This window comes from Xenopus laevis, chromosome 1S (assembly GCF_017654675.1).
Source record: "Xenopus laevis strain J_2021 chromosome 1S, Xenopus_laevis_v10.1, whole genome shotgun sequence".
Taxonomy (NCBI): Eukaryota; Metazoa; Chordata; class Amphibia; order Anura; family Pipidae; genus Xenopus; species Xenopus laevis.
The window spans coordinates 119,518,183-119,534,087 of NC_054372.1; the positions used below are offsets into that span (position 1 = coordinate 119,518,183).

General features: G+C 38.2%; 2 protein-coding genes across 8 annotated transcripts in view; one reads left to right on the forward strand and one right to left on the reverse strand.

The window, feature by feature from the left end:
* The window catches only part of fam189a2.S (family with sequence similarity 189 member A2 S homeolog), a 47,581-nt gene extending 44,768 nt beyond the window's left edge, over positions 1-2,813 (forward strand). For all 3 annotated transcript variants that reach the window (XM_018243836.2, XM_018243837.2, XM_018243838.2), the window contains 2 exons: positions 449-738; positions 2,156-2,813. In XM_018243836.2, the coding sequence (XP_018099325.1) occupies positions 449-738; positions 2,156-2,359 (494 nt within the window). In that variant the 3' untranslated portion in view covers positions 2,360-2,813. The remainder of the gene's footprint in view (positions 1-448; positions 739-2,155) is intronic.
* Positions 2,814-10,860: 8,047 nt separating this feature from the next.
* The window catches only part of apba1.S (amyloid beta (A4) precursor protein-binding, family A, member 1 S homeolog), an 89,609-nt gene continuing 84,564 nt past the window's right edge, over positions 10,861-15,905 (reverse strand). For all 5 annotated transcript variants that reach the window (XM_041580147.1, XM_018243840.2, XM_018243839.2 and 2 more), the window contains one exon: positions 10,861-15,624. In XM_041580147.1, coding sequence (XP_041436081.1) covers positions 15,553-15,624 — 72 coding nt within the window. In that variant the 3' untranslated portion in view covers positions 10,861-15,552. The remainder of the gene's footprint in view (positions 15,625-15,905) is intronic.

Genomic DNA, 15,905 nt, shown 5'->3' on the forward strand with positions numbered 1-15,905 from the left:
ATATGATAAATATTAGAAGATATATAAATATATATATATATATATATATATATATATATATATATATATATATATATATATTTGTATTCTCTGAAGAACCAGCACTCCCATATATAAAAAATATCAGTTTTTATTTCTGTTGTAATATAATGTTACATTGTAATGTAACAGAAATAAAAACTGATATTTTTTATATATGGGAGTGCTGGTTCTTCAGAGAATACAAATACATATACTTTAACCGTGCACCCCAGCTGGAGAAGCTATACCAGAGTGCATTGGAGTGCGGATACTCATTGGAACGTGATATATATATATATATATATATATATATATATATATATATATTCTATAAAAATGAATAAATACAAGTTCCGTCTGTTCCTGACTGATGACTGATCATATGGAAAGGGAAGAGCATGGTATCATTCTTACTTTCTATATATAGGAGGAGCAGCAAGTTGTGAAGCTGCCACACAAACAGAATTAAGGCCAGCACTGGAGGCTGTCACCCTGAGACGAGCCTTGAGAGCAAGAGCTGTCAGATCAAGACCTCGATCTCTAGTAGATTACAAATCCTACATTGACACTAAACTACTGGTGACCCGATTTCTAGAAGAACCATCATGCAGTATGACTCCTGATATAAGAGAGCTGGTGGAAAGCATCAAGACTGTCCTCAAGTCAGATGAAGAGCACATGGATGAAGCCATTCTCAGTGCCAATTTCCTAGATGAGGTATATGTCATAATATTACACACAACCCCACAGATTTTCCATACTGTTTGGTAGATTCACAATTGAATTTTCTGATAATTTGTGTGTGTATGACCTTCAAACTTTCAATAGTCCTCCACCAACAATGAAAGCCATAGCCACCCCTCTGCCGCCCTATTAAAGGGGACCCCTAATCCAAAAAAATTATTCAAAATCCTATTTTTTTACATCAAGCAAAATGAACTTTAATTACACTATATAAATTATTTGAATCTTGTTTCCATCAGTCTGGGAATTCATAATTATAGCAAGCAGGCAGGAGCCATTTTGTGGACACTGTTATTAAGACAAGCCTTGCATCATTTCAGAATCTTGTTTTTTTGCACCAGAATGGGGGATCTGATGTCCATCCCCATGCCCTGGTTACACAATTAAATGGTGAAGAGAACAGGGGAATATGTGGAGAGCAGTGACATCTAGGAAGTGCTAAATGGAAAGTGAAAGTAATTGTCTGCCCCGCCCAGGGCATAGAGAAGTGGCAGACAATATTTGATTGACAGCTGAGATGTTTAAATGAGCTTACAACAGCTATGACTGCTAATAAAAAATAGAAATTGGTTTTCATGTTTAATTTGAAAAGGACTTTTATTATACAGATTTTTGTGTCTGGGTGACAGGTCCCCTTTAAACTAATGGGCCTGCAAGTCAATCTGTTTGATTGGTGCATCTGTTCATGACTTGAACAAATATCCACAATGCTCCTCTTGTAATGTAAAAGAATTGGAAAGGACTGTTTCTTGCTATGGGAACACTCTGGAGTAGTCTTTATGTCTCCCTTGGAGCCAGGGCTCTTGGACTAACCTCTCTCTTACACAGACAGCTCTCCCTGCAGTCCTTTTTGTCCCCATCCTCCTTACATCCAGCCCAAACTATATGGACAAACTACACATAGTACTGAACAGTGAAATTACAGTACATATAAATAATAGGCTGATTAACACCCATCCATATAGAGTTGCCATTTAATCATACTGTTTATTTCACAACTTTACAGAAATCCTGCTCTGGGCTCTGCATGTGACCAGCTTCAAACAAAAAATGGTTTGATTACATGCCGTTTTCTGATCAATACAGTTGCATCTGATCTTTGCAGTGGACTGGTGTCCTGAGAAATAATACATGATTCAGGCTTATGTGCAAAAAACAGTAGAGAGTTTTGGAGCAGTTCCATAGCAGAGCTGTTAGCATTCGTAGTTTTATATAGAAGAATTTCCTCGCACTTAAAACTATGTTAGAGTGACTTAAAATAATAAAAAAGATTGATGAGGATCAATTAAAATGTATGTTTCTGGCACTAATAGAAGATGCTTTGAGAGAAGTCCATATCAGGATTTTGGTACCATTGACTGGTTGACGTTCTTTATTCCATTCTGTTCAGGTTATGAGCCCAAGCCAGCAAGTCACCAATGCAGCTCCAAGATTACCACGCAGACGATATCCTGGTCTTGTGCACTTAGAAAGCTGCGGAGATGTGAGCACTTTTTGTACTGCAGAGACACAGGGAGGGGTGAGAAGAAACCATCGGAGAGCCAGAGAAAGGCCCCATAGTCTAATCGGAGTTGTGCGGGAAACAATATTATGAGGAAATAATCTGCAGAAATGAAGAGACTCTGTGTGGTCTCCAGGGAACTGTTCTGTGAGCCTGTGTTTTGGAACAGTCCCTCTTGCGTGCTGCATTCTTACTAAGTATTTACAAATGAACTGGTAAAGCACCAAAGGCCAGTCATGTTGGTAGAAGAACCATTGTGGTGCACTCAGTGTTCTTTGGACAGAGGTAAAAGCCCCGTTAATACAAATGAAAAACAAAAGCATTGTGTACAACGTTTCTAGAGTGGAATGATCACTGTGTATATAGATTTAGATGTCTCAGGGTTTTGCAATACTGTAATGCATCATGCACTGTATTAATGTGCAATCTTGATTTTTCAAGGCATGGTCATTTTAATCTGCAAATCAATGCTTGCACTAAAGATGCAGTCTCCTTTAAAAATCTATGCTGGACTTTACTGGGATGAAATAAAGCAAATGCACTCAGACATCATTTTACTGTGTTGATTAATTGGTTGGTTTTTTTTAGGGTTTCTTTCATCTATATTTCTTATTTAATGTCTTAGTTTTTAGCTGTTTCTACACATTTGATTATCTATACATTATGGGGGTTATTTATTAAGCTCCGCATACCCAAAATCCGAAAAATTCGGATTTTTCAGACCTTAAAAAAAACAGACAGAATTTTTTGGAATTTATTAAAGTCCGATGGTATGAAAACTCAGAATCGAAAATCCAGTATCTAAAAGCTCTCGAGGTCCTTTATAAGTCAATGGGGAAGGTCCCAGTGTGTGTGCTGATGTCTGTACCTATATCCGATGATTTTGGGCATTCGGAGCAGAAAACTTCGAAAAAATCTTAGTTTTTGCGGAAAACTCTGAACAATTCTGTGTTTTCTGGGAAAGCTCAGAAGTTTTCGGATTTTTGCCCGACCCTATTTTTTCGGGCTTTTTTCTTCATAAATAAGATCCATATGGGAATTCGAAGTTGCTCGAAGTTGGATATTAGAAATACTGAGATAAATTCGGACCTTGATAAATAACCCCTAAGGGGTTTTCGGCATTTTTGGAGTTTTTTGCTCTGAAACCCCTAAAATAATCAGATATCAGCACAGACAACAGCGAAGACACTGGCACCTTCCCCATTGACTTATACAGGACCTCGAGAGCTTTTAGATGCCGGGTTTTTTGGATTCTGAGTTTTCATACCATCAGACTTTAATAAACCCCAAAAAATCTGATTTTTTTTTTTCAAGTTCCTGAAAAATCTGAATTTTTCGAATTTCGGGTATTCGGAGCTTAATAAATAACCCCCTTTGTATTTGTTTATCGTGGTGTTGATAATAGAACATTGTGAGAATATTCAGAAATCCATTTCATGATCCAGCCAGTGGAATTAAGTATTGGTGTCAGTGTTTAGGAAGTATTTTTGGAAGTTTAGGCCATCGGCTCGTGCTTTCAAAGTGGTGGCAAAGATTATAATAGGGGGCATCAAAAATATCACCCACTTGAGAAGATAAGAAATAGAAAAGGCATATTAGCTGCATAAAACTGCTAATATATTTTCAAAAACTATCGTAAACCTGGACTTTTAATAAGTTTACTTTTATTTGTCTTTTTGGAAGTTAATATACCTTTAATAAAAATAAGCATGTAATGGCCTATTCTAAGAACAATTCTGTGGTCAGTACTTTGCATATCCATTTAAGAAAAAAGAATGCCATATGTTCTATTTCATTATCTATGACTAAGGTGTTTAGTCAGATGCATAAATACATTCATATTTATTCTGAAGACACACTGAGTTTGATCTAATATGGCTCATTTGCAGAGTTATTAACCCGTAAATGTCATTCATGCTTCTCTGCTTTTTAGCACCATCTATTTATGTAAAACCAGGTCTCCGGGGAGCATACTGACAATCATTTTCAATATAGAGTCAATGAATCACAGGCCTGCGCACTGAGCTGTTTATTTTCCAAGGAGGCTTTGAGCAGAAGACATCAGTGTTAGGTAAGTACTCTGGAACAATCACTTGGTACAGTATGGATATTAAAGTGACTCCATCATAATAAAATGGTTTTGTTCTCTATAGTCAGGAGCAAATTAATTGACATTAGTGTGTGCTCATGGGCACCATATTAAGTAATTTGCACAGTTTTTCCTATCTTGCCTTGTTTTTAACATTGCTTCCTGTGTGTTCACAAATCAGCAAATAATAAGTGTTTGTCTTTTATCTGTATCCGGCTGGTGTTCTATCCAGTGAGAAAATCAACACAGTAATAATAGTCCATGTAAAGGTAAATACTATAAGGCAAGCTGTTGCAGACGCATGGAAATTTAGTGGGCTGAAAAATATAGCAAAACCTGTGTTTCTTTCCACCAGGATAAGCTCTTGCTGAGTCCTGCTTCTTAATCGATTCCGACTGCTGCTTATTCACTAGTGTCTCGTGCAATTGTGCTCTGTGCATCGATCTGTTCTGCTAAAAGCCAGCTGGAGCATTTAAATCTTTTATATTCAGAAACACATAAAGGTCATATTCCTGAGAATCACCATGAAAGATGAGGAACACAGGGCAGGTTATTAAATACCATTGTATTCACTGTTTAAAGTTTAATGTGCTATATGAAAAGACAATTTCACCTTGTACATTATACATGAGCTGTAGCTCTCTTTTGTGAATGAATTTTACAGCTATAAATAAGATTAGTGTATTAAAATGCAATAATAGCTATGTAGGCTGTTCTGCACTACATAGATTATCATTCTCATTAAGGAATGCAGGTTGTAGCAGATAATTATACCTTCATAATGGCACATTGGACACAAAATGTGCCCTAGACTTACATTAAAGTGCTTTTGGCAGGACTTGTCGAGTGATAGCTGCGAAAAAAAAAGCATCCATGCACTTTTTAGGCAGCTATTGCCTGGTAAATGCTTGTTAAGCAACTGCAATGTAAGGCTATAGGTGGCTCTTTCTGGCCCTTTAAGGGTGGTGGTAGACAAGGCTGCTGGGTGAGATTAGTGGCCCAGCGACAAATCGCCTCTTCTTCAGGGGACTAATCTCCCCTAAATGCCTTCCCGCCGGCTAGAATGTAAATTGACGACATGCTGTCAATACAACATGAGACAGAGCCAAGGAGGAGAAATCCAGCGCCGCACAATGGATGGTCGCCGTGTCGCCTTTTATGTTGTACAGGAAGTGGAGTTTCGGTAAATTATTTCTTAATAAAGGCTTTGCAATTTTAAAGTTTTATTTGTCTTGGTGTTTATTTTTTGATGTATATTCACAAATTTTTTTTTTAAAAAAAATTGATGTTACTATTCCTTTAAGGAAGGAAGGCAGCAAAGGATGTGCATGCTGGTTATAGTGCATTTCTCTGCAATGCACTATAAAATGGGTTGTTTCAGACATTGTTCAGAACAGCATCCTTTAAAAAATTTATTGGAGAGGGGAAAATGTATAAAGAAGTGTAGAAAATGATCTCAAATACTTTAAAGGGATGGTTCAACTTTTAGTATGATGTAGAGAGTGATATGAATAGAAGAGGCCTGAACAGAAAGATAAGTAATAAAAGGTAACAATAACAATAAATGTGTAGCCTTACAGAGCATTTGTTTTTAGATGGGGTCTATGACCCCCATTTGAAAGCTAGAAGACTCAGAAGACAAAGGCAAATAATTAAAAAACTATAAAAAAATGACCATTTCAAAATTTGCTTACAATTGTCCATTCTATAACATTTTAAAAGTTAACTTAAACGTGAACTGCCCCTTTAAAATGGCATCCAAAACCTGAAAGGCTTGGAAGAAAATGGATAAAAGAATAGCCAAAATGGCAAAGACTCAGCCAATGATCAGGTCCGGGGAGATCAAAGAAGGTGTAAAGTTACCTGTGAGTACTATTACAATTAGAAGATGCCTATGTGAAGCCAAGCTATTAGCAAGAAGCCCCCACATAGTCCCATTGTTGAAAAAAAGACATGCTGAAGAGGTTACAATTTACCAAAAAACATATTGAAATACCTAAAAAGAAATGGAGCAACATTTTGTGGACTGATGAAAGCAAGATTGTTCTTTTTGGGTCTAGGTACTGCAGACAGTTTGTCAGACGACCCCAAACACTGAATTCAAGTCACAGTGTGAAGACAGTGAAACATGGCGGCACAAGCATCATGATATGGGGATGTGTCTCATACTATGGTGTTGGGCCTATTTATCACATACCAGGGATCATGAATCAGTTTCAATACATCAAAATACTTGAAGAGGTCACGTTGCCTTATGCTGAAGAGGAAATGCCCTTGAAATGGGTGTTACAACAAGACAACGACCCCAACACACACCAGTAAATGAGCAACATCTTGGTTCCAGACCAACAAGATTTACATTATGGAGTGGCCAGCCCAATCCCAATCCCAATAGAAAACTTGTGGGGTGACAACAAAAATGCTGTTTTTGAGGCAAAACCAAGAAATGCAGAAGAATTGTGGAATGTAACAGGTGCCAGAAGTTGGTCGACTCCATGTCACACAGATGTGCAGCAGTTCTCAGAAACAGCGTTTAAACAACTAAATATTAGTTCAGTGATTCAAAGGAAAAGCAGAATCTTAGAACATTTTTCAGTTTATACAGTGAATGTTTGAGTGTGTAAAGAAGAATGCAAACACTGCTATTTTTTTGGTACAGCCTATTTCCCTTTTCTACACTTTCTGTAAAGGAAAAACACAAATTTGATAGATTACTCTTGATTTGGAATAGAATGTGCAGTGTTCCCAATGTATTTGTCTGTATGGAAATATATTAAAAGGATTTTGAGCTTTATTCATTTTTTAAACATGCTGCGATTAATCTAAACGGTAAATGAGCCAGATTGTGTAGTTACAAGCACAACGGTGTAGTGGTTTAGTGAGCACTTTTTTTCAATAACTATATTCAAATCCCCCTTGCTCTTTTTATTCCAGTTTCTTCTATGCTTGAAGGTTAAGAGTTTAATTCCAGTCTTTTCTCACATCTGTCTTGTAATGATATTGTTACAGTGGCCTGTGCTACGAAATTTGCCTATCCGAAAATGGTGCTTCAATGTTGTAGTGGTTAAGAGCTCTACTCTATAAGATGCTTGAGAATTTTATTCCCACTTCTTCCAATGTCTGATTACAGTAGCCTTTGTACTTCCTGAAGGACCACCTGCCACAAAAAAATCTGGGAAAAAAATCTAAATATTCATATAAAGCAAAGACCAAAATATTGTGGTTCTTTTCTACCTTCCTCCTTGAATTGTAGTTTGCCAAAACCTCTCAGATTCTCTCTAAAATTCTCTCATGGCTTTCCTAACTTGTCATAAAATTAGTCATGTGATTAGATCCTAATTCCACTAGTGGGGTTAAATCCTACCCCAAGAAAGTGGTTGTCGTTGGAGGGCATGAGTAGAATAGGCAGAGAGAAAGAGTGGCTGACTTTGGATGAGCATCCATAGAAAAGAAAGGAGCCTGATATGGTGAATAGAGGGGCAGACATGAAGAGGGCAGATAAATGTTGGGTAGTTTAAAGACGGTGCTAGGTAGTTGTTAGGGATACTGTCATGGGAAAAAAAAAAATTTTTCAAAATGAATCAGTTAATAGTGCTGCTCTAGCAGAATTCTGCACTGAAATCCATTTCTCAAAAGAGCAAACAGATTTTTTTATATTCAATTTTGAAATCTGACATGGGGCTAGACATATTGTCAATTTCCCAGCTGCCCCAAGTCATGTGACTTGTGCTCTGATAAACTTCAATCACTCTTTACTGCTGTACTGCAAGTTGGAGTGATATCACCCTCCTCCCTTTTCCCCCCAGCAGCCAAACAAAAGAACAATGGGAAGGTAACCAGATAGCAGCTCCCTAACACAAGATAACAGCTGCCTGGTAGATCTAAGAACAGCACTCAATAGTAAAAACCCATGTCCCACTGAGACACATTCAGTTACATTGAGAAGGAAAAACAGCAGCCTGCCAGAAAGCATTTCTCTCCTAAAGTGCAGGCACAAGTCACATGACCAGGGGCAGCTGGGAAATTGACAAAATGTCTAGCCCCATGTCAGATTTCAAAATTGAATATAAAAAAATCTGTTTGCTCTTTTGAAAAATGGATTTCAGTGCAGAATTCTGCTGGAGTAGCACTATTAACTGATTCCAAAAATAAAACAAACCTCCAACTAACTCCCCCTTTGGGGTATTTCTGCCCTTAACCCATTTAATACTGACACTCAACCAGCCTTGTTCTGGGGAAACCATATACCACACCATCATACAACCTGATTTCTTCACACTAAAGGTGGCCATACACGGGCCGATAAAAGCTGCTGACAGACCAAGTCGGCAGCTTATTGGCCCGTGTATGGGGGCCCCCGACGGGCTTCCCCGTCCCATCCGATCGAGATCTGGCCGAAAGTAGGCCAGATCTCGATCGGATGGGATTAAAAATCCCGTCGGATCGCGGGCGCATCTGTTCGTTGATGCGGTCCCGCGATCCGACCGCCCGTTTGCGAATGCTAGGTTCCGATCGTTGGGCCCTAGGTATATATTGCCCATATCGGAGGGAGATCCGCTCGTTTGGCGACATCGCCAAACGAGCGGATCTATCCATGTATGGCCACCTTAACTTGAGAGCCTGTTTGTGCTGCTTATTGTTTGTCTTTTGGCCACTCCACTTCTAAGGTGTCTATTCAGACTAAACTGGTGCCCTATGACTGGCCTGCCTGACTGATATCTGGCCAAAAATCAGGCAGATATCGACTTTAGAAATCCTGATGGAGCAAGGATTGTATCAGCTAGTTCATGCAGTCTCCTCCAGATCTTATACTTAATGTTTTTTGTATTAGTAAATTGAGCCTTGGGTGTTGTGCTTATGTGATTAGATTGTAAACTCCTCTATATAAAGGATTATAAATAATTCACAGTAACATAAGCAATATGTCGTTTAAGGGAATACTGTTATATTAAAGTATCTCTCAGTAACATGCAGAATGCAGAGGTAGTTGACCACCAGATGGCATTAGTGGATCTTTTATTATACATACAATATTATAAAGCAGCACTGTGGCTTTAGTTGTGGGTTTGTGCTGTTACTGCAGAGGCTCCTGCTCTATAATGCTAGTTGACATGATTTTGTATCAACGCAGTCAACTCTCGTTGGATTCTATGGTTTATACAGTTTAGCACCCATTTTATTAAATGAACGCTTCTATTTTTTTCAATAGCAAACGATACTGAAACAGGTTTTGGTTCAAAACAATGGAATATACTGCATGTCAGTATGGCAGGCTTTTAAACTATATTCTCAGCAGTTTCTCATGTTTGGTCTTTGGTGGCTCACTATAAGAGTTGCTCAGTCTAAAGCAGGAAACATGAATGCGCTAAGGGGCCGTGTTTTATTATCATCATCCAAAAACACTCCGTATTACTGGCTGCTCTGCATGGCAACAATTCATGAGTTATATTACTCTTATACTCATTTTCTGTCTATTTGGTTAAAATAGGGTATTTTTAAAGGGATAACAACTAGTAATGTGCAGGTCAACACTAACCTGCAATACCTTAAAACACAAAACAGTAACCTGCAAAATGTTACTATTGTAGGACCCTTGCCCAACCCAGACCCACATCGTACACTATCTCTGGTTACAAGACAAGGAATTCTCAGAAGCAGTGGAGGAATGGACTTCCCCAGTCTGATGCACATCCAACCCTAACCTGCAATGCTTGCCAAATTTCATCCAAACGGTAGAAAACAGGAATAACGGGCAGGCACCACTCCGGAACATCAAACTCAGTCAATCAGTGGAATCCAGGAGCCCAAATTTTTAAATGGTGCAAAAAGTAATTTTACATTATGTATTAAAAGATAAAAGCCTAATGCATTTTGTGTCCCCCAAGGACACAATCATAGGCTCATTTTGTGTCCTTGGGAAGACATGAAAATCTTACCCTAACTGGCCTTTAGGCTGATCCCACCCTACCCAACCACTGGTCTGGACTTTTTATTTTAAAAAGGATTTTTACACAAAACAGAAACACTTAGGGGGTTATTTATTAAAGTCCGAATGCCAAAAAGTTGAGGGTTTTTTGACTGTAAAATCTGAATTTTTAGTGAACAAAAAAAATTTTGGGGGGGATTTATTATACCCCAAGCATGGAAAAAGTCAGAATCTGAAAATCCGGAATCTCAGACCTGCTGAGGTTTTATATATATATATAAATGGATCCCGATCTGCGCTGGGTTTTCAGTGAGAAATCCCAGAAATTTGTATGATCCAAATTTGTCATTTTTTCCCCACACAGGATAATTTCCAGGAAAATATATTGATAAATAGGGGGCAATAACCTGTGCAGGTTTGGTCAGAGTAGATTTCAGAAAATGAGATATTTTTGGATTTTGATAAATAACCCCAATGATTATATTGTCAACCTATTCATTCACCACTTTATAACTCAAGTGTCGTGGTTGCCTAAATTACAAGATGGCGGTAGTCATGGAGAACATAAACACTCCTCAATGCAATTCAACATTTTTTTTTATTTATCATTATTATTATTATAGTTGTTTTTGTTGCAAATGTTACAGAGATGAGCAAGCTCTCAGTTAAATAAAAGGTACATAGAGTAGATACTTCACAACAAAAGAAAGCTGGCGACTCAATCAAACCATGGCAGCTGTATCACAGGAAACAAGAACCTGTGACTGTCATAGGAATTACATTCAATAGATGTGCAGTATCAACATTCCAGGCTGACACTGATTGTATTCGTTTTCAGATTTACTGTTTACAAAGAACAATATTGTTACAAATACATTACTATACTTATCCAGCGATTTACAATATTTTCTATTCAACCCTCTTTACAGAACAATAATCTAAGTACTCTGCTAGGTATGTGCACAAAGTTTTGTCGATGCTGTGAATTTAATTCAAGAAATACATTTTAAAAAAAGTTCAGAATAATCATTTTTAAACAGATGTTAAAAAAAAGTAGCAAAACAAAATTAAGAAATTCTATTGTTGAACTGAAACCTGACAATGTAACAAGTATCGCTTCCAGTGAAGGTGACATTTGTGCATATTTTTGTACAGAAATGTGTAAACAAGTCCATTCGGAGATGTGTTCAACGTAAACGGTGAGGCCCAGTCTTCTGTCCAGTTGAGTCAGTTCTTTTCTAGGACTGTGGGCACCTGTTATATTTCAGGCTTCAGCGTATATGAACATAGAGCAACAACCTTGTGTTAGCTAAATCAATTTTATACTGTGATATACTTGAATCCTGATCACTTCAAGATGAAATATCATTTTTGAAGTTATCCTTGATGGCTTTATACGTTTATCAAGCAGGACTTTGTTCTTGAAGCAGTACTGAAATATATCAAAACAGGGATGTCAAGCTCCAACATCATTAGCCCAAGGACATTAGAAGATATGGAAGTTTGACATCACTTTTTGACCCATATTTTGGAACATCAAGTAGGTTCAAATCCCCCAAACTAGACCTACAGAGAGAGAATAATTGTCAGAGTTCAATATTAGGATTGTTCATCAAACCCCAGAACAACTGATGAAACCAAAGGAATGTCGCTTTTTATTTCATGTATCGAATAAACCTCAAACACATGAGAGAGTCTTAAAGGTGGTTTTAAAACCTTATCCGTTCAGCTTATTAATGAGATCAGCATCCCTTGAGCAAAACTGTAAATTATCTAATGTTGGAGAAACCTGGGATATATAGTTGCTTGGGTCAACCAACGAAGACAATAAATTGGAAATTCTCCATAGTCTACCAATTTTGCCAAGTACACCTACAATTCCAACTACTGTTTTATCAACCTGGGCTTTTGTTGTGGGATGTTCTGTACTATCTCTCCGCACAATGGCCACTAGAGTGTAAGACTATCAACCAAGTGCCTAGACTGGAAACAGCAACGTCCATTGCTAAAGTCTCATGTATATAACATTTACTTTTTCAGTTCAAAAATAACCCTTTTCCCCAATATTCTCTCTTTCCTTCTTTAGTTATCTATTGTACAGTCGTATCACACTCATAGCTGTAAGAGGTAAAATGAAGAGTCTATTTCTGTATGAAGTCAATTTGTTCTATGTTCTCATAGAAAGCAAGTGAACCACTGATTTGTGTCAATGTCACTGGCCTGGTACAAAGGAATCTGCCTTGTCTTATTGCATGTTTGTCATTTATCTAGTCTTAAGTAAGAGACAAATATGAGTCTGAATAGCATACGGGTGCCTGAAGCACAGCACACGCGTGTCTGAGAAAGACTAAATATATCAGTGTTGTCAAATCCTTATCTCATCAAATGACACAACCGGAATACGTCATTGGAGATAAAATGCTGGATTTTGTATATGTCCATATATTTCACATTTCAGGTGTCACAACCCCCAGTACATGAATCTTATTTTGGTAAACAACAAGAAAGTGCCTTGGCTCATGTAAGGCCATAAATATTGCACCTCCTGCACAATCAAGTAAACACGCCACAATAATTCATCTTTAGCAAGGGGGGTATAACCATTTGATTTCTACCCCTTGGCTAACCAATCATACACCACCTAAACAGGAATAGATGTATGACCTGTAGTCCTAACACAATTGCACTGGAGCCGCGGCAGTAGTAAACAAGGAAAGGATCACCATGAATCAAGTATTTTAGCAGAAATAAAAGCTGCAGTATAAGAATCACTGTAGCAAATACTACATAGTGACTTTAGTTTTTGCACATTATTAACCTTATCAGGGCAGGAAAGTAACTAGAAGAAGATGGAATACATATATACACCGCAGAGCTGGTTTATAGCACCTCTACCACCTGTTTATTATCTTTCGGTCTTTCCTCTACAGTTACTATAATTGTGGGCTGTTCAACTTGGGCCAGTACATCTATGTGTCAGAGGCAGGATCGGATTTACATACCAGGCACCGCTAGGCCCTCTAATGTTCATCACCCCCATTCCCTCCTTTTAATTAGCTCACATTTTCATCATCAGGACCAAAACAATGGGGATCGGAGCACAGGATATTTAAAAAACAATTGTATCACCTGCTCATCCCCAGTGTTTCTGAACCAATGTGGGTGAGGTTGTGCAGCAACCCTAAAATCCTGTTGGCCTAGGCCTCGGTGGCCTTTCCACAAATCTGGGCCTGATCAGAGGGCATGTTGTGCACTATTAATATACCTTGGAGAACATGGCCCTTAGCACTAGCACTACATTTATGTCATTATGATACAAACATGTTATTCTCAGAGAATCAGGAGACACACTATGCTGACTTTATTGGATGGAAGCCAATATAACCACTGCCCTGTTCCCATGAGCTACACAGTGCAACACCCTTTACTCCTGATGTAAATCAGAAGCAAATAAAGCAACCCTCAATTTTCCAGGTGTTTTATTCTTTGATATGATTTTCTTTGAGGTGGGTCACAAACACTTACTAAACTTACTTTCCTTTGCTTACTGCACGATTGACAGAATAGACCGGCATTAAGCAACCAAACAGCAAGTAGCATGTTAAAAAGCAAAAACATTATTGGTTGCTATGGGTTACTGCACCAGTGCAAACTACCTTTGATTACATATGGGGTATTGTAGCCTCTGCTGGGCTCTTCCCCAAGGGCAAAATGAATGGGATACATATTCCTTAACATGTATTTCCCGCACTTTTCAAGGATTAATCCATGCAGTTAGTAAACATGTCAGCAAGGGAATGTGAACCCCATAAAATCACTGCAACTAACTCTGTAGTTCCTCATCTATAGTTAATATAAAAGGGCAATGCCCTAACCTAAAGCTAGTAAACCTACGGCCAGTGAACCCAAGGCCAGTAAACCTAAGGCCAGTGAACCTAGATAGTGACAGAATGTCTCCCCACAGGTATTGTTATAAAATATGCATGTTTGAGGGATTATACATACCCTTTAATTACTGGACACCATATTCAGACCTGGCCTTCAGTTAAAAGCTATTTGTGAGCCTCCATCTATGTTTCAAACAGCATAGACTGCTGAGCAAAACAAAAGCAGAAATGCAAGTTGATTTATGTGAATGCAGTTTGTAGCACTTACACCTTGACAGAAGTGTTAAATTAAACAGCACATGCTCTTTCCCCTTCTCTAAACTCTCTATGGCGCTTCCAGTGACAAAGCCCAAACAATGGCAAGGAAGTTGCCTGCCCAACTGGCTGAAAAAGAACAATTGCATTTCGCTTTTCGTTGGTTTCCATGCAGCTCCATCTCATACCCGCTTGTTGAGCTTTGGCATGGTGACCTCCAATGTAAGCAAAGTTGTGGCTTATTAGCTACCACCTGTGTTTTTGTAACTTTTTTCTTTTTAGATCTATCAGCTTATTATTTGTCATAATGTAAACTACAATGTATTAAGACATGTAAACTCTTTAATCTAGAATTATATTTTTTATGCGTGGAGTGCTAAAGGTTCTGGCGACCTGGCCTTCTTGTCTACTGATAACAGAGTTTAAATATTCCGTCTCAATACATAAATGGAGCAGCTAGTAGAACTTCACATAGATGCCCAGGTCACTCACTGAGGCTACTCGCTGTGTTAATAGTATGCCTAAAATACTTCCTAATTTGTGCAGATGAATGTCATAGCTTAGAGCTTCATGCATAGATTTCATGGTAGTGATCAATTCTGCATGAAGGATCTTCCATGGAATGTTATAGTTGGGTACTGGCCAGTCTTGTATATTACATTTCAATGCACCTATACCAAAAAGAACGCCAGCATATTTGTGTTGAGGTTCTCAATGGTGGACTGTCAGGTCAAGAAATATACAAATATTTTAACAATAATGAAATGAAATCCTCAATCATTCTACAGTGTAAATACATTGGGTACTTTTTGTTTATGAAAAGGTTTCTTCATCTTCACCGCAGGGTATAGAGAGAAATGCATCCAACCCACTCACAGCAATAGGCTTTGAGATTTGTTCCCTTCATTTTAAGATATAAGAGTTTATGGAGAGGCCGTGGGCATCAAAGTCATTTTGAGAACAGAACAGTTTCTTTGGGTACCCATTATATGAGAGAAGATATCAGGACAATGGATGGCAGCGAATGAAACAAGTTGTAGATGTCTCTGTAGACACATATGCAGCACTATGAACAACCACAAGTGAGAGAAGTGCCCCCCATGCATGTCGTGAAGTTGAAGCCAGGCCCTCAGATGTAAACTGGTTGCTCTTGTGCAGTCAGCAGTCGGTACATTGCTGCCGGCATTGTCTTCATATGTATCTGTTCAGAAAGAAGATCCAAAAAGTTCTATGAATTGGGGTATTTTCAAGTATATATTTTAAAAACAACTGGCATTCGATATTTTGCTCTCCGCATCAGTCTGACATGGCACAGGCATGGACATTTCAAATAGGGACAATTCAAATAGGGAAAAGCAAAACTGAAAGACAAAACATTGATGCAGACAAAAGGACAACACAAATCCAATGAGAAAAAAAGAGAAAGTTACAGTGACATTTATTAAGTTCTTTGCTTAAAAATTCAAAATTGGGGTAAAATGA